Raw genomic sequence first — 19,302 nt, 5'->3', positions numbered from 1 at the left:
GTGTAACAAACTGGGAGATAATTGCAAACTTGAGTCCTGTGAATCCTGCCGACGCACTGATGCGTTTAAATGCATGAGAAACTTTATCATCTGCTGTTAAAGGTCACCAGTGGGGAAATATTCTGGCTTGACTCAGAGATCTAATTTTAATCATGAGAGGAGATACAGCAACAGTAAGTCTTGTTTAAATCATGCTTTGTTTTAGAATTTTAAAGCAGTCTTTAGTGTTTTTCAACCCTTTCTCTGAATATCCATGTTTATTAGGAGAATGATGTGGACGGGGACGAACATGGAAAGATCACAGCACCAACAGATACTGCATCTGGAGAGAGACGACCTGTGAGTGCTTTAAATTTGATTCTGTGGTAGAACAGATGTTGTAGTCTCATAGTTTTCATTAATTGGGCTGTGTTGGGAGGAATTTTTAGAACATGCCTGCAAAAATCATAAAGCTTAAATTCCGTCCTGCTCTTAAATATGATTCATTTGTAACATTTTGTCCTTAAACAGGTAAACAGCTTATTTGTTTCATGTGGGAGGGTCTGTTTCTCTGTACTGTTGGCATCCCTTGTGTTTTTTTTGTCAAGCGAACAGACAGAAGAGCCAAACCCAGAGTATTTATCATGATGTCAGCTGTTCTGAATGCCTTTTCACGGTCTGTGACTGATGGCTGTCATCACACACAACATAAAGAATCTGCTTTCGTCACTGCAGTTTGACTTCATCACAAAATATCCATTACAAATGAAATTTGCAAATTTATTTGATAATAAAATGATCCAAAGTGCCCGTTCTTTGGTGTTCATGGTTAAGCAGATGTCAACTACTTTATGTAATGGAGCTGTATAATGTTTTTTAAACAGAAGTTTTAAATGTGAGTTAATTGCAGACTGTGGATAAATACAGTGAGTGTGCAGTCTTTATAACAGTGGTTCCCAAAATGAGCAATTAATGCCTGCTAGGGGATGGCAAGATGATTTCCAGGAATCCAATCAAGTTTCAAAACAGTTATTTAAGTCATGATTTTCCATATGATGGAAATTAACAGTTTTTAATCACCACCTCAGGGCGTCAGTGCTGAAAAATTTCCTCATCTATGGGTCTCACAAAATCAAATGCAACCATTATTTTTGAAATAACATATTTTCTGTTCAGGAAAGCTCTACCTGTGAGGTGAGAGCGATAAGCATAACAATAAAAATCATCATTTGCTCTAGCGTTGTGCAAGCATGATATACAGTATATCTAATTTGATTTGTAGTAATTAATATTAAATAAAGAACCCTTTTCAAGAACATAGCTTTAAACCCATGGAGATCTTATCTAAAATCTCATTTATGTTTGTTATTAGCACAGGTTCTATCCACTACCGATTTATTTGAGCCATGTTCATCTTATGTCATATACTGCCAGAGATGAAAGTGTACACATGCAATGAATTGGTCAATCCAAATTCAGTGCAATTGGAAAATACCTTTTAGCTCACTGACAACAAAAAAAGTAGACAATTAATGATTTTCTGTGTGTCTTGTCTTTGCAGAGCGTTGTGACACTACAAAATATGTTGACAAAAGTTTCCCAGAGCCCTTTTCACAGTCAGTACAAGGTGAGTGGACACACATTGTAAAATGTCAAATTGTCAGGTTCATTGTGAGATTTATACAATCAGGTGATCTACAATCAAAAAAGTAGCAAGTCTTTCGTAAAGGTTTAAAAATGGCCAACGTTGGGTCAGATCTGATGCTTTGAATCTGAAGTTTAGAACCACCAGGATCATCTGGTCTGATGAGCTCAGAGCCAGCCTATTTGAAGACTTTTAAACAAAGTCTTAAAATCTATTCAGAAACAAACAGGTGATCAAAAGAGTCAGGCTGTAAAACAGGAGAAAGCTGGTCTCATTGAGTTGAATTGCAGCCAGTTGCAAACGTGAGGTAGATAACATACTAAGACTTTATATAAATTGACTCGGATTGATCTAGTTGAGATAAAATAAAAGTATGCATGACTACCTGCACGTGTTTGACAGAAAGGAATGATTTAATCTTAGAAATCACTCTGAGCTGGAAAAAAACTGGCCTGAACAAATGAACTAATCTGATAGTCCAGTTTTAATGTGTTGCCCAATATCAAACCTGCTTTTTTTTTTCCTTAAACAGTGTTTTATTATAAGGTGCTAAGTGGGCCAAGGTGCATATTAGATGACCAAATGCTATAAAAATGACCGGAGTGCTCTTTTGTTGACCCTCTTTTCCAAAATGAAACATTGAAATAAAGTGAAGAAGGTACACATACATTAGCTTTCTTCTGATAATATAATTTACTTCTCAGACTGTTGTTCCCCCAGTGTCAGACTCTGGTGGATTTTCTGTAAATGAGTCTCAAAGCAAACAGCGCAAAGGCCATTGATAACAGTTTTTAACTCTGTACTCAGAACTACAAGTTGCTGAAAAGCAGTGCTTTACCTGCATGTATCCAACTGTCCTTTTAGAACACTTCCTGCTGTGATGTTTCAACAGAGAGCAAAATGTCTGTTTACATTTTTGACAAGTGTCCCATGACATATTGCTCAGATTCCACCAGCAAGATGTGCATCTTCCCACGCTTCAGTCCATAAGTATGATTTTAGTGTCTGACTTTTGGTCCACAGGATGGTGAGCAGGCAGCTGCTGCTACTGATGTGACTGATAACCAACACTTAGGACAGGTGAGAAGAAACAGTAGAAAAGACATATGGAACAACTGAGCTGAAATGCTCAACTTTGCCACATGAACTGGATACTTCTGAAGTGGTAGTTTGAGAAAATGTTTCAAAGATTCAAACTGTTTTCATAAACACAACTCAGATGAAGGATAATCATCTTCTTCCTGCTGTGGCGCAGGTTAAATCCACACCCTCTGTCTTGTTTTGTTCTTTGATCTACGGCGTAATCACCGTGACTGTTGTCGTGGAATCATCAAAATGTTTAGGCGTGTTTGTCTTCAAGCAGATTGTCCGATTAGACCTTTCTATTAATGTCAGCCTATTCAAAGTAGAAACAGTGTGTTATCTTTTCAGCTCAGAGTTTTGCAGGTTTTTTTTCCTGCATGACAGAATTTTAGCGAGTGCCAAAGGAAACTTACCAAGACCAAAATGATTAAGAATTGGGGAACATGTATGTTTTGCCAGTTTTAGTAATTGCAATTTCATTTTTGATGAACAAACGGTCAGAAACACCAGGAAAGTGCATAGGTTTCCATTAAACAAAGGTAACGTGGACTCAGTGGCTTGTAAATTTTAGATATTATATAAATCTAGATACCAAACAAATCTAAAATATAATAGTGATCATACTGTTTTGCAGCATCCAAACTTCTGTAAATTCCATATTTACAGTGTTAATATGAAAAATCATTGCATGATTTATTGTTTTCTGTTCTTTCTGTTTGTTCTTCAGCCATAATGTCTGATTTTTCTTGCCGTTTTTAATGTGTTCGCTGACAGTCATTCAACACATAACATTTATCCTGTGTCTTTCTAATCCTTTCAGAATGGAGTGAAAGAACAGCTCCATGCCAGCCCTCAGGTATGACCTTAAATACTCACTTGACACAGTTTTGTGAATGCATCAGCTGTGAGAATGTATCCTGTTTATCTTTCCTTTATTTTCAGAATGGAAGCGGTGGCAATTTGGCCAGAACAAACCCTTTCTATGCATATTATTTGGTATGTACACTATGCAGATTTCTGATTTTCTGTCTTTCATTGAATACATCCCCAATAACCTTGTGTTCTGCCATCAGGAATCAGGCAGCCAAGACCACATACTGGATGATGCAGGAGGCAAAACTTCAGAAGAAGTACACCTTGATGCCATCTTCGTCCCTCCACCAGAATTTCAGGGATCACCTCTGAAAAATGGAGCCAAGTTATCTGAAACTCAGGACCACCTATATGGGACCCACAACCATAACCAAGAACTCTTTCAAACATCAACACTTGGTCAGAACGCAACTACCAATGGTCATTTTCATGATTTTACTCTGAACACACCAGACTTGTTTAAGGTTGTGCAATCACAGAACCTCTCCAAAACCTTGAAGTCCAAAAACTCTGACCTCTTTAAAGATGAAATGGAGGATCTTTTCCAGGCTGCTAAAGGAGATGGTTTACTCCAAACTACATCTGCTAAGGAGGTATTTGATAAATCTGCCAGTATTCTTGTGGATCCATTTGAATCTCCTTCAAACAAAGAGGATGACCTATTCCGGTCTCCACAACCTACAACAACAAACCCATTTTACACTTCCACAAACAAAGAAGCAGATTTGTTTCAAGCCGTTCCGACTACAGGGGCAAAGCTCTTCAATGACAAGGAAATCACACGGGATCCCGCTACTACAGAGAAGGACCTTTTTGGCATATCTGTTAAGGAAAAGTTGGGCGCATTTTCATCCCCATCTACAAGTACAGGCGACCCATTCCCAAACTCTGTTACAAGGAATTTATTCCAAAATATCTCCAGTTTGGATGGTACCACTCCCACTAAACAATATGACCCTTTCCAGGAGGTTTCAAGTGGGACTCCAGACATCTTTCAATCACTTCCGTCAAAGACTAACAGTGAGGATCTATTTGAGACAACTCCCAACATCATTGCCTCTAAGAGCACCTACTCTACATCTTCACTGAACAGTCCATCAGATGTAAAGTCAGATACATTATTGTCACCAGATTTATTCAAGAAAACGCCTCCACGACCTCCTCCACCCGTCCCTCCGAAACCTTTCCACAAGCCACGAGAGATTGTCTTGACGACACCTCGGGGAACCGAACACGAGATTCTTCAGTCGACTCCCCTCAGTCAGGGAAGCGATGTGTCTGCGTCACCCAGCCCGTCTCCAGCTGAAATGACTCATGTATGTAACAAGTACTGCAAATTTGCATTATTGAGGATCCCTCCATGCATTTCTTTAACAAACCTTTAATTCTCATTCACGTGACTTGCATTTTGTGCCTTCTTTCACAATCAAACTCACAGGTGCCAACTTTCAAGCGGCCGCCAAAACCACTTCCTCGAACTAGACCACCCAGGCCAGAAAAACTACCAAAACCTGAAAGGCCACCACAGCCAGTAATCCCTGTAGGCCAAAGAACTCAGCTGAACATATTCCAAACAACTTTCCTGCTCGTTTAATTCACTAATATCTGTGCTGCCGTACTAACTGTACTTTTAATTGCCTTCTTTGTCTCTTATGGACTGAGTTTAGATTGAGCCTCAACCGAATGTGCCGAAAACGCCTCCTAAACCAGCCTTGAGGCCTCTCCAGAAACCAGTTATTAGACGTAAACTAAAACCTCAGGTATGCATGCTGTTTAAATTTGTCCCAAGTTGCTGCTCTAATTAGCTTATGCAAGCATGTCTGAGATCATTTTTCTGTGTGCATGTTTGATCTATAACTTGTTTTGTTTTGAACAGGAAAATAAACCAGTGGATCCTGACAATTATGTTGTCTTCGAGAACATCCTGCTTATTGGACAGGTTTGTTTTAGTAATGAAAATTTAAAACATATTTATAATTATCAACAATTAGTCACAGGTGGAGATGAAGAATTAACACTAAAAAACAGAGGATTATCAAACCCAGTGTTATGGACACAAAAACACCCTTTTTATGGGGTCACTCACCATTACCAGTGCAATTAAATTAGAATAAAAATACAAGGAGATCATTAAAGCTAAACGGCCTCTTCTCATTATCCGTATTAATGTGCTCATAAAATATCATGGCAGGTTATCTGGTAATAAGATGTTCTGCATGCAGAAGTGACATATTGACCTGAGGCTGTCACAAGACAAAGAGAGCGTTCGAAGTGGAAACGAGTCATTCTAAGGGGTATAAATATGCTCAGTGAATTCAGTGGTCACTAGATTTTGGCATATTTGTCATACAAGAAGGCATTTTGGCTTGATGGTAGCATTAGAAGAAAAAATGCTTGGATAGATATACGGACTGATAAGCTGAACACCACCATCCCTCATAGGTCATGCTGCTATTGTAGCTATTTCTTGGAAAGTGTAATGCTGTTATACAAAGATATTTAGTTTGAGCAAACTTTCAGGGCATGCATTCATGCTGTTTCATGCATTCATGCTTTAATCCAACTTACGTAAGCCCGTTCTTGTTATTTACAAGCCACACCTCATTTATGTTTTGTTTGTGAGAATTATCAGACAAAGTATAACCATCTGTGTTAAGAGTTGTTTTATTAAAATCTTAAAACAGGAACGGTGTGTGGAAGATTGGCCTGAGGACAGCCCTGAGCTTAACCCTGACTTCAAACCAGTAAGAAAGCATTTCTTTCCAAATAAGCTCACATACTACCTTAAATTCTCAGCAGTTTCTCTCAAAGGAAAATCAACATTCTGCCCAAGACATTTCAGCTAATACATTCTGTTCATTTTTTTCCCCCCAAGTCTGGGAAACTTAGACTACGGAGGGAGTCACTGAAGGTCAGAGACAGTTTATTCTTTTAGCGAGCATTGTTCATTTTTAAGCAAAAAAAAAACAAAACAAAGAGAACTAAAAAGACAAACTTTTCTTTTAGACAAAGGCTGATTCTGATGGTGGAAGTGGTGATGACCAGGATGGCAACAATAAGGTATTGTTTGTCCAACATACCTCATCTTTTGCTGTTAATCTTTCTGTGGTCAATATATTTTCTTGCATGTGGCTTCACCTTGAGTATAAATGTTTATTACAGAAAAAGGACAAGAAATTCAGAATGTCTCTACTCTCCAGAAGAGGGTCGAAGGTACATGAAATCATGCAAAATAATTTCCTCTGTGCTATGTTTATGTTTGCATGTTTGTTCACTGTAATGTGATGACTTTTTTAGGACAAGTTTCCTGATGACACAAAGGAGGGGAGGAGCAGGACGCTGTCCATCCCACGTAAATCATCAAAGGTAACAGTCAGTACATCCGGCATTAAATGTAAATTGTGTCAACGTGTCATTAAATCTGGACTTAACATGGCATGTGTCTGTGATTATGTGATGGCAAAGGAACTAACTGAACTTTAACTGGTGTTAGGAAGAATTTGTGTTAAGTAGGACACTTCAAGACTTATTCCCAGCAAGTCTGAATTTCTTTACTATGTAGAAGATAAACCCAGAGAAGTCGTGTTTTTTTCTACAATGTATTTAGTACCAGAATAGCAGACAGAACTGGATTTATTACACTTCATCTGAACACATCAGTGCTCAGTTTAAAAGAGAATGCTTTTGTTTTTCAGGACTATTTTTCAGACGTGCACATGTCAGAGGACGAAGAGCGGAATTCATTGGACTACAAAGTATGTTTTTTTTTTGTGTGTTTTTTTAAAGCAGTCCTAATTCTGTATTGATGAGCAGAGTTAATAAATCTGTTTCATTTATGTCACCAGAAAAACCCTCTGAAGACCAAAGTCAATCAGCTGCTTCGAAGAGCATCGACTGCTTCCTCCGTGGTTGAGGGAAAACATGTGAATGGATATTCGCCTCAAGAATCAAAGGTGGGTTTGTGACTGTGTGGTTCTGGAGGAGGACTTTGATTTAGGTTTTTTCTCAATCTGCCATCCAAACTGGTTTATACTAATGTGTCTTAAAAGCTTTATTCATCATTACCACGACGTCGATGATTTTTTCTTTGTAATAGGACGGAGACATCGATAAGAAAAGCAGTGGCAAGAAAGACTCCATCCGCCGATGGTCAGAGGTAAAATGCCTGCCATCTACAGTCTGTGAATAAATGTAAAAACCAAAAGGAGGTCAGCTGATAAAAATGGATTCTGAATTGTTTACTGCAGACAAGAGAATGTGGATACAAGCTTAGCAGCGCTCTCATTCTTTCACTTTAATTACAGCCTCCAAAGATTGAAAATGCCCAAAGCATAGATCAATAAATCATATCCTATCGTATGCTTGGAAATAATTAATAGAACATCATACTCAATCAATAATTCATAGCCTTGGGAAGGAATTAAAAGGAAATGTCAGTCTATTTAAAGTCCGCCTCTAACAGTTTATCTGTGTGTTTTCCAGGGGACAGTGTTGGATGACAGCACTGGTGAAGAGGAGGGAGGAGGGGAAGCCCAGCATGAAGAGGTCAATGCTCACAGATTTTTGTCATCCTAATGTCAAAGAGCCCCTATTATGCACATTTACAAATTCAGAATTTTATTTTTTGTGGTCTCCTGGAATGTGTTTGCATGCTTTAATGTTAAAAAACACATTATTTTTCTCATACTCAACATTATCTAGCGAAAACCATATCCATTTTAGCTGCTGCCCTCTTCCCAAAAAGCCCAGTCTGCTCAGATTCAGGCAACGTTGCTTTGGTATTTTAAGTCCATATCTCTGAGTGTAGAGATTCACTATAGCAGCAGCGTATAATGGCAGACTGTGAGCTAAGCAGATGCAAATGTGTTCCATAGCGATGTACATAAATAACAGAAGAAGAGCTTGGACTTCAAATGAGGCGCTTCAAGCAGGTCAGGAGACAGTGTTTCCTTGGTGCAGCTTTTTGATGCACAAAAACAGATTTATAACATAGCGTAGCGAACAAAAAACAACACGGGCTTTTAAAATAACCCAACAAACACCCTAAAACCACATTTCTAAACACTGAAAAGACAAACTGTGGATATTCTGCTATGCATTTATTTGGGCAATCTAATCTTTTCTCTGCAGAAGACAAAAAAGAGGATGAAAATCAAGTTTGTGCCACATAGAGGTTTTACCATCTCTGTAGAAAAGGTATCAAACCCCCAGTGTACTGTTTGTATTTCACATTTCTCTGCTTTGTAAATGAAAGTCAGAACTTTAAAAACACTTTCTCTCCAGAAAAGTGATGAGCCAAAGGGAGCACACGGATATTCGCCTCGCAAAGGTTCTAAGGTATGACTGTGTAAACTGGGAGTGAGGTCTGTTTGTACAGTACGTGAGTCCTTTGCTCGTACGTGGTGTTCGTGGTATGAGGATGTCTAAGAAGTATCAAATTTTGGGAATTTCTTCCCCTCAGGAGAAATCACCTGATGAAGTTTTTGGTGCACACGGCTACACACCTCGTAAGAAGTCCCAGGTAACAGTTGCTTCAGTTCCATTTAGGTTTGAGCAACAAAAAGATAGAGTGCCTAGGAAACATGTTTACCCTAATTGGAAGATTTCCCCTTTTATTACTTTTCAGCATTGAATCATTGTCAATAAGATTTGACTTTTTTGACAAACTTACAAAAAACAGGCTCTTTTATGCCCAGGTGAAAACAGAAAGTGATGCCAATTAATTAAAATTATGAAATGAAAACAGGTGATTGTTTTCACGCCTTTCAGATCAGTAGATGGTAGATGCGCCTTCTAGCCAAAATAACTTCTGGACGGTGCAATGAAACCTCATTCTTCTATGCAAAACTGCTCAAGCGCTGTATAAACTAGTCATGATGTGCGCAATAAAAGGGGAAAACTTCAGACAGAAAGCTTTTTATGATCACTGTAGCATGTTTTGTTGATTGTTTTTTTTTCCACCTGCTTACAATACCTTTGACTATGACTGACAACTTTTTTGTAATTTAAAATACTGCAAAAACTATGAAATGACTCTTTTAAGTTACTATCATTCTAAAACATTGTTTCCTACATCTAAGTTGTTATGATTATTCTTAGGATGATGCTTCTGAGCATGTAGAGGAGGTGAGAAGCCACAGTCTTCAGTCTACTAGCAAGGTTGTTTTTCCCTTATCTACTACTGACATTACAAAAATGCACAGTTCAGTATTTTTTCTTGTGAAATTGATATTCATGATTGGCCTGTCAGCAATAAGTCTTGTTTTAAATCTGATCCTCAGGCTGCTTTCATGGATGACGAGCACTTACAGAGGACAAATTATTTTTCTCCTGGACTAAACGGAGATGAAGAGGCTTATGGGATGCAAGACTGCAAACCTGTAATTTTCTTTTAACTCTCCATTTTTTTTTTTTTTAAATTAAACTTTCAGTTATGTCTTTCAGTTAATGGGATTTTTGTCCTTTATTAATAGAAGAAACCAACTAAGAAGAAACTGCCTCATATGGCTCGTCGAAGTTCAAAGGTAAATGTTGACAGTATTCTTATCTCTTGTTCATTTCATTAATTGACTGTAGTTTCTACAATTCGACGCTGCAGTACAGAGACTTTTCTTAACTCTGGCTCGTATCCAGTGGCTGTAAAGAAAGAAGGGAAGACTGTTGTCACAAGTGTGTTTCGTGTCAATCAAACTGAGTATAAGTGGTTCAAGTGCAGGTTCACATGTCACTGCTGCCTTCGCTGTGCTCAGTGGGTAAAACTGTAAGTCACCACCAAGTCACACCCTACGCAGATTTAAGCAGAGCATAATGGAAACTACCACAAAGAAAAGACAATGCAGCTACAACAAAGAGTAGGAAGCTACTTAGAGCTGGGTACAGCCAGCGGAAGGCGATGCTGAGATAAGTTTCTGCTGTTGATTTTTGGATCATGCCGTTAAAATCAGTGTCTCCCACCTGACCCCTCAGAATCAGCTAATTTTAGTTTTGCACAGTAACTATAGTTACCTTACCTTTATTCTGTTCAAGTATGGTTAGAATTTTTGGACTTTTTAATTTGTGGAATTTTTTCAGCATTTTTGAACCAATAATAGTACAGGAGTCTGACACTTTGAATTTTCAGGATGAGAAATGTATTTAAGCTCTATTTAAAACTGTAACCAAATCAGTTTTACATCCACTCCAGGTGTCAGAATCTAAGGGCCATTTTTTTTTTTTTAAATTTAATCCACTTTGAGCATCAGTATCATAGACTATATCATAGTTTAAACTGGAAAACTGCCCCAATTTAATACAAACATTGGTACTGTTTCCATGAATGAAGCTTGTGGCTGTGAAATGGAGAGAAGCAACATTGACATTGACATGCTTTATGTACCACTTTGGACAGTCTTAGAAAATAGTTTTTGCAGAAAACCAAAACACAAAATTGATAAATAAACATTCTTCATATTTATCTTTAATTAGGAGAACATGTTGGATGACGCCAGTCCCCAGAAAAAGAAGAGCAGCTTCTCCGGAGAAGAGTTGGACATCGAAGACCTAAATGCGATGGAGGGATGCAAACCGGTACTTTTTTCTGTCTGAACTAGTCTTTTCTTACAGTGTTCCAGCAGCAGAGTGTGATTCTATGTGCTACAGTAAAACAAGCAATCATTTTGACAAAATAACTTAGCAACAGCAGAGAAAATGATCCTGAAGTGCTTGTGCTGTTGAATGCGTCATTGTGCCAGATGTCTAATTTCACAGCAGTGATAAGTTCAAACCCTTCAGTCAACACTTGAGAATGGAAAACAGAGCGTCTAATGGACTGAGTATATTTCTTTGAGCAGAAGTGAAGATATTTGTTTCCACTTTGTTTGCTTTTGCTTTTATTCCACCTGTAAGTAGGGTCTCTATTTAACACTCTATTATACACATAATGCACAGTGCATTTCGTTTTTCTCTGTTAGAAAAGCTTGAAGCATAAAGCTATTCCTGTACCACGCAAACCAAACCCAGCCAATGGACAAAATGAACCGACTGGTCTCAGTTATAACATACCTCAGCAGGCATCAAGTGTACGTTTAATACACAAACATCAGTATAAACATTATTGTATTCAGTTGTTGTGTGTCATTTTGACTTCTTTTGCTTTGACAGGATTTGTTTGCTGAGGAGGCAGTGACTGGCAAAGATTTCATGGATCCTGAGATGTACGACAGCGAACAAGATGAGCTGGACTCCTGCAAACCGGTATTCACTACACCCTTACTCACTTATACTGCGTTATTCAATGTACAACTCTAAGATGTTCTTTTCTTTTCAACAGAAGAAGACATCAAAACTTAAAGGCTTCAAAAAATACAAGGCCAAAGTGAGTCTGTGAGGTCTTTGCTGTCAGGTCTTCACATACAAGAGAATGACGTGCTCACTTTATGTTGCCTTTTTAATCCTGCCAGATCAAAGCCATGCAGCTGGAGGGTGAAGATCCACCAGGAGCTACGTCTAGTGATTATCTGTCAGAGGCTGCACAAGTATGTTCACAACTTTTACCGCAGAAAATGCTTTGCGGTATTAAAATGATGGCAGATTCGGTATGTCTTTAATCCTTAGATAAACTTCTAGTGAGCATAAACCACCTAATGAGTGACCCAGTTTTGGTATTTATGTGAGCCACCATTTTAATTCCTACTTTAAGCGTCATGTGACTGTTTGCAGTGTACCAACACACAGTAGTTTCAAATTTACCACTGACTTAACCCTGATAAGCTTTATGCAGAATTTCACTGGTGTTTCATTTGAATGACATACTAGACTACTGTTATTGGTGCAGCCCTAAGCTTTTATTTACTAAATCATGACTGTATTAATCTGACAGAACTTAAAGCGACTATTGGACAGGACTAAACAGCATTTCTGTGTTTGCAGCATTATTGAAACAAGGTACACTTTGTTAATTTCAGCTCACGATTGAGAAACTGTTAGAAATGTTGTTGTTTTCCACTGTTGGCTTGGTTATCTCCATTCCTCTACACATTCCTCTGACATGTGACCGCACTGGTTTTGCTGCATAGCTTCCCAAACGACACCACGTCCACTTGACGTGAACACAGGCCTGAACTAATGCTGAGTTGTGATGACGATCCTGTGTGAAAACAGTGAAGCATGTCGCAGAGGCTTATTGACATGTTTGTTTTTGTCGCATCCACCTTCATTCAGGCCGAGTGGTTGGCTGCTCAGATGGATGAGCGCGCCATAGCGGGAATGGAGGATGACGACGAGGAAGGGGTCAGTTTCTGAGCTTTGAGAAATAATCCACTTCACCACAGTTTTATTTCACACGTTTGGCTTTTCAAGTGTGAACCTTCATGCTTTTTCTCACAGGACACTGACAGCTTGATGGAGTGGTGGTACACAGTGGAGCGTGAGTCACACCCAGATGTATTCTAAGCAACAGAAACCAAGCGACAAAAATAAACGCTCAGAATCTCATTAAAACCTGCCGCTTGTTTGTGTTGCAGAATGGGACGAGCTGCCATCAGACGATGAGGATATAAAAGAGGATGAGTCAAAGTACGTCTGTTATTGTTCTTAATCACATTAGTGACTGCTGTGGGAAACAGGTGGCTTTTTGTTGAGCCGAAACAAGTTCAGCAGCATTAGTCTAATACTGGATAAATGAGCATGAGCAACAGTTTTCAACAAGTTTATCCCTTTAGCTGATTCATTTTGGGATTATTATTATTGTGAGTAGAGGAATTAATGAAATTCATCAAATTGTTAAGATGTGTTCAGAAAACAAAACAAATGGACCACATGCCCTTACTATTTACAGACCCCCTCTGGTGGAAATCAAGTATATTGTGGTGTCCAGAATCAGTCACTACACACTTTATAGTGCATCATACAGTGTGTGTGCCATTTTGTAGTGCTGTCCAAATGTTAGGTTACAATTGTTACACTCTATATAGTACATTTAAAGTATCCCACAATGCACCATGAAAAGCATCCGAGGGTCGATAACCAAGAAATATGTTCCATCATGCATTGCATCGAGGGAGAGTGGCAGGAGGACGAAAAGCTAATTGGTGGCATTTCCGAAGATTTGTTACGACTATTTTATAGTGTTCAGACGTACACTATCGTTTAAAGGTTTGGGGTGACTAATTTTTGAAAGAAAAGCATTTTTTCCCCATGAAGATAACATTAAATGAATCAGAAATCCAGTATAGACATTGTCAATGTGGTAAATGACTATTCTAGCTGGAAACAGCTGATTTTTAATGGAATATCTCCATAGAGGTACAGAGGAACATTTCCAGCAACCATCACTCCTGTGTTCTAATGCTACATTGTGTTAGCTAATGGTGTTGAAAGGCTCATTGATGATTAGAAAACGCTTGTGTAATTAGGCTAGCACATGAATTAAAGTGTGAGTTTTCATGGAAAATATAAAATTGTCTGTGTGACCCCAAACTTTTCAACGGTAGTGTATCTGTGGAATATATCTTTTCGAAATGACAACAGGCACGTTACAAATATTTGGGTCATGTCAAATGATTTGTATTAATATGTTTATGGAAACAGAGCAATGTATCTCAACACAAAGAACAAAGGCTATTTTAATTTATACATTTTGGAAAATATGCTCAGTATAATATGAATTTATCCCAAAAGATGCCAATCGGTTCACTGATAGTTGGCATCCATCTGATATGTTTTAATTGAGCAACATTGATGACATAATTATAAGCGCAGAGACTCAAGTAGACTCTGAAAATGATACTTTTGTTCATAAACTCCCTACATAGTTCAGTATATAGTAGTCCCTGGATAGGGATTAGGACATAACGAATGACAGAATGATTTTCAGACACAGCCTGTGTTATTTTCATATGTTAGAAGGCATATCATGAGTGAAATAAACAGCCACAGTTTGCTATCTCCACTTATTGAAACTGTTGTCAAAGAAAAAGGTGCCTTAGTAGGAGATGCAGCAAAATGCTCAAACTTGTCATGCACTACTTTTTATTGCATATTTTATATATTTTACAAGACTTTGTAGGCTCTTTAAACCTCGTGTCTTCCTGCGGGTCAAAATTGACCCGTTTTAGTTTGAAAATGTAGGGAAAAAATATATTTTCACAGTGAAACTTCTGATGTCCACATTTTCAACATTTTTGGGAAATCTCAGAACATTTTTTGGCGGAAAAAAGAAATGTTAAAAATGTTTAAGAACATTCACAAAAAAATCAACCAAAATCCAGCGAATTTCGCTGGATTTTGGTTGATTTTTTTTTTTGTGAATGTTCTTAAAGAAAATAGTTTTACTGATGTATATGTAATCACTTAAGATATTTTTAGGATTTTTTTGGCAGATGTTTACTCATTTTTGGAAAATATTTACAAGAATTTTCTTGCCAAATTTGGGAGATTTTTTAAAAAATAAAACATTTAAGGAATTATTGGAATTTTCTTTCTGAAGGTTTTGCAAATTTTCAGAAATTTGGGGATTTTTTTCTGAATTTTTGGATTTTTTTCAGACAAGGAAACAGTATTTTGTATTATTTATTTTTTGTGGTCCGTAAATGAGGACAACAGGAGGGTTAAACTAGTCTTTGTTGGTGTAAAATCAGTTAGTGTTTTGCTTTATTCTACTGTTGGGCCTTTTCTATCAAGCATTAGATTTTGATGCGCTGCTTCCTGTACAAATCCCAGGTCTTTCACCATCTTGGCGGACAAGGTTCACCGTGGCCTGCGTGTCTTCAACAAGGTGTTCACAGAGCGAGCCGAGGTCCTCTGGCAGTCCATCATCATGCTCCACGCCATCGCCGACGACATCAGCGAATTCCACCACAAAGCCAAGATCGCAGGCATCACCGGCGGCACCACCACCGCTGTGGGCGGCGTGACGGCCATCGCCGGTTTAGCTTTGGCACCGTTCACGTTCGGCGCTTCTCTGGTGATCACGGCTGTGGGAGTGGGCGTGGCAACAGCTGGAGGCATCACTTCAGCCTCCGCAGCCATCTCAGACAACGTTAACAACATGCACGACCGGAAGAAGGTAAGCTGCAGTTTTCCAACACACACTGATGCAACGACGTAAAAAAAAAAACAGCGAGAACTTGTATTTGTGTCAATAAAGATCAACATGTTAGTAAACTGTCATCTACAGTTAGATCTTTATTAGATGAAATAAATACATCACAGTTATTAACTTTTTATTTGACTTTTGGTGTTCTTCCAAGCCAGTACTTCACCCTAATATGTGTGCGTTGCCCTTCATGTTTTTATTAGCATTTTACTTCAGGATGTGGTGTGACATTAGGCTTCTTTGAGATGAACTGTGCTTTGCTTGGAAAGTAGATGAAAGCAGACAGCTGAAGCAGGGAGCAGAGCCAAAAAGCTGGAGGAACGTTACAGAAACACTCATGTTCTATTAGATCTGATTCTGAATGAATAAAATGTCATCAGAGACACATATCAGTTTGTACTCAGTCTCCAGTAGGTTGATCTATTACAGCGTAGCCTATTATAATGCTATAGAGGGGAAGTGACTTTTGTTCATTGTTCAGCTTCCACTTTACGTAAATTCTCATGTAAACAAGCATCAGATCAGCTTGTATATAAATCAGCTGAGCAGACTGATCCTTCTCAGACTGCATAAATACATTTAAAACATTAGCCCAACCAGGGACGGGTGTTGAAAGTTAGCTTAATGCTGTACGCTCTATATGCAATACATCAGCTGTTTTCTATGTTAACTGCATGGCCCTCATCAAATAGATAAATAAATAAAATAAAGAAATAGTCAAATACAGTACAGAAAAATAGAAGAGAATAGATACCTTTAATACCTTTAGCATTATTGTTTTTGTTTTTATCCTTGTTTTATTGTTGTTGTAAAGCACCTTGTGATTTTATCTGTGAAAGGTGCTTTATAAATAAATAATTTTGACTTACTTACCTCCTGTTTTGGCTATTTTTAATCTGATCTTCCGTTAGGTGGAGACAGTTCTGCAGGACTATGAGAACCACCTGCTGGACATCGGCAAGATCCTCCACTTCATCAACCAGGGCCTGTACAAGCTGCGAGGCCACCCTTTCCTCAGGTCCGGCACCCAGCATTACTCCGAGGACTGGGAGATCCGCAGGGCCGTCCAGATGATCAGCTTGGTCGACTCTCCCGTGATGAGGGCCACGGAGATAACGGACGCCGCCGTGGCCTCGCTGCAGGGCCTCTTCAAAGGAATGGACAAGTACTTCATCAAGGACTCCAGGGAGCTGAAGAAGGGCTGCAAGAAGGAGATGGTGGGTCAGATAAAGGAGGTGGCGAACATGCTCAATGACGACATCGTGGAGCTCAACACCATCAGAGAGGAGCTTCAGGATGCGACAGGAAGCATGTGAGCTTGAACTGGACTATATTATTTCTCAAAGATCATAAGTGCCCTCTTGTGACTAAATGAAGGAACTGTTGGTCAGATGTACACCTGCTGTGAAGTTGTGTTAACATCTGGTTAGAAGGCATTTAAACAACTCCTGTATTCTGATAAATCACAATAATCCAGCAAAAAATACAACCTCTATGAAGCTAATAATGCTCATTTATTTGTTGTGTTTGTAGCGGAGAGGTGATGCCTTTTTTTCTGGCAACTGTTAAAGCTCCAGGTACTAGACAAAATAACACACAGAGCGTCTTTTTGCGCTTTATCTACCATTATCTGGGTAAAAGGCTTCACTACTGGGTGAATAATGGACTCATGACTGACACAATCCCATTAAAATGTACAAAAACAATCACAAAGGAAATATTTTTGTAGGGTATTTGTCTTTAATTGTATTTTATTGTCAAAACGTCCCAATATTTTTGTTCAATACTTCTCTAAGAAATCACTATAATCATGTAGTAGTTGAAAATCTATAATGAAACTTAATAGGAGAAATCTGTGCAGATGAGCCTAAAGTTTGATTGTGTTGTTACAGTTTTGTGGAGTTAAAGTTATTGTTAGTCGAGGACAACACTTTATGCTGTAAATGTTATTTTTCTAGTCCCATCCTCTTAGGATTATATCATTTTAGATGTCTCTTCTTAAAGGAACCTCATGTTAACAATCAAATAAATGTTGTATATAGGTTAATTTATTTGAAATATATCACCTTGTGGCTTTGCTTCAAAAAAAACTATTTAAATACAACTAAGAAAGAATTCCTACAAGTCACTGCAAAATAATTGCAACTTTGGTTCATAGACACAATTTGTGCACAAGTATTCCATTTTAGGTGTGGGCAGAATCACTTTTATTGTTATTTGTTGTTGTTGTTTTTAACCACAAACAATGTTTGACTCCATGTAAATTAGTAAATATGCCCCGTCGTTATTCTTTCAGCTTGTGTGTCTTCCTGTATTATATTAACCTCAATAAAATGTACCTGTAAAGATTTTAAAATCTTCTGTTTTTGCATAAACAGATGCAACTACACCCCTGTGATATATCACTTAAATGTCATGTGATTCAGAACTGAGGGAGCTTACAGTATTTGCATTACTTCTAAATTGAACAGTAGGGTATTTGCTATTATATACAATTTTAAAATAACCATTTAGACTTAGAATATTAATAATCCACTGAGTTGTTGCATTGAGTTTTTGACTTTGGAGCCAGCATTATCAGTCTAGTCTTTCTAAAGAGTTTTTGGTTGACCGCAAACACCCTGTTGTTCAATAATAAAGTTGTTGGTCAGTTTTGAATTAGTTGACATTTAAGTGATGTTGCACACCTGTACTCCCCTGTTTTGGTGCATTTAATGTATCACTGAATCTATAAATGATGATTCTATGCAAAGAGGTTTGCAAATTCAGGCTCCCGGCGACGTCCCCACCCTGCTGCCTGTGGGTCTGTGGTGAGCTGGAAATAGGAGAGGACGGTTACGTCACCTTAAACTGAGCACACAAAGCATTGTCCTGATGTTTACCCAATAATTCCAGCTCCTCAGAGGTAAATAAAAGACATCTGAAGGTCTTTTATGGAAGCAAACACGAGCTGTAATAAGAAACACCTGAATAACAACACATAGTTAAAGTCAGATACCTCCTAATTTATAGCATTTTCTTTATAAAGGTTTAAATGTTCAAAAACAAAGTCAACCGCAAGGTTAATAATGTATGCCACGGTTTTAATATTTGATTTTTGGTGAGATATTGGATCATTTGAACATTTATTGAAATAAAACCATGTGAGAAGAAAAATCACTATTTGATGGAAAATAGTTGTAGAACAGTCTGGATGATGATCTTAAAATAAACACAACTATGAAACAATTTAAGAAAATGTGCAACAACAAAAAAAAACAGTACTGCTTGAAAAATACAATGATGTTTGATGCAAACAGGAGACACCAACATATGAGATGTACAGGCAGGTAGAATAATCAAACTTCATTGTACTCACTTTTCATTTTTAAAAAAAAAATTTAAGATGTACTTTTTTTTATTCAGTTTTTCCCCTCTTTTTGTTTTCATGATACTGTGGCATGTCTGAAATAAACCAAATATTAAATATATTCATATTTTAAGTGAATTACATTTGAAAATAATTCAGAGTTGCCAAAAATTTAATTATATAACAAACTAAACGAAAAAATAAATAAAAATACTTTTAAAATGGTTTACACATGTGTAAATGTTGAATTTCTTATTGCATGGTTATTTGAGCACATTCAAATTCATCTTGTTTAATTTC

The 19,302-nt window shown here is 37.9% G+C and overlaps 1 protein-coding gene across 4 annotated transcripts; it reads left to right on the top strand.

The window, feature by feature from the left end:
* si:cabz01007807.1 (uncharacterized) lies at positions 1-18,009 on the top strand. 4 transcript variants are annotated; one of them, XM_023282504.3, is made up of 35 exons: positions 1-173; positions 265-339; positions 1,541-1,606; positions 2,648-2,704; positions 3,528-3,563; positions 3,650-3,703; positions 3,781-4,896; positions 5,019-5,120; positions 5,248-5,340; positions 5,457-5,519; positions 6,265-6,324; positions 6,456-6,491; positions 6,587-6,640; positions 6,743-6,793; positions 6,878-6,946; positions 7,276-7,335; positions 7,426-7,533; positions 7,677-7,736; positions 8,063-8,125; positions 8,711-8,776; positions 8,864-8,917; positions 9,042-9,101; positions 9,680-9,706; positions 9,862-9,960; positions 10,054-10,104; positions 11,045-11,146; positions 11,530-11,637; positions 11,720-11,812; positions 11,889-11,933; positions 12,019-12,093; positions 12,779-12,847; positions 12,944-12,983; positions 13,081-13,132; positions 15,278-15,623; positions 16,565-18,009. In XM_023282504.3, the coding sequence occupies exons 1-35, from the start codon at positions 153-155 to the stop codon at positions 16,967-16,969; spliced, it is 3,936 nt and encodes a 1,311-aa protein (XP_023138272.2). In that variant the 5' UTR covers positions 1-152; the 3' UTR covers positions 16,970-18,009. The 4 variants fall into 4 exon arrangements, with proteins under 4 accessions (XP_023138272.2, XP_035809793.2, XP_023138270.2 ...); XM_035953900.2 differs by having other exon boundaries at positions 9,680-9,739; positions 10,057-10,104; XM_023282502.3 differs by having other exon boundaries at positions 3-173; positions 9,680-9,739.
* The last annotated feature ends 1,293 nt before the right edge of the window (positions 18,010-19,302 follow it).

The sequence above is a fragment of the Amphiprion ocellaris genome, chromosome 23 (genome assembly GCF_022539595.1).
Source record: "Amphiprion ocellaris isolate individual 3 ecotype Okinawa chromosome 23, ASM2253959v1, whole genome shotgun sequence".
Taxonomy (NCBI): Eukaryota; Metazoa; Chordata; class Actinopteri; family Pomacentridae; genus Amphiprion; species Amphiprion ocellaris.
The sequence above is the reverse complement of the archived record's forward strand: the minus strand, read 5'-3'. Positions and strand labels throughout refer to the sequence as shown.

What these genes read in the sequence shown, in the direction of transcription:
- si:cabz01007807.1 (XM_023282502.3), top strand. Translation starts at nt 153, where the DNA reads ATGAGAGGAGATACAGCAACA. An exon ending in CTTTTCACAGTCAGTACAAG is followed by an intron (nt 1,607 to 2,647) that starts GTGAGTGGACAC and finishes TTTGGTCCACAG; the next exon opens with GATGGTGAGCAGGCAGCTGC. An exon ending in GGATGCAAGACTGCAAACCT is followed by an intron (nt 9,961 to 10,053) that starts GTAATTTTCTTT and finishes CTTTATTAATAG; the next exon opens with AAGAAACCAACTAAGAAGAA.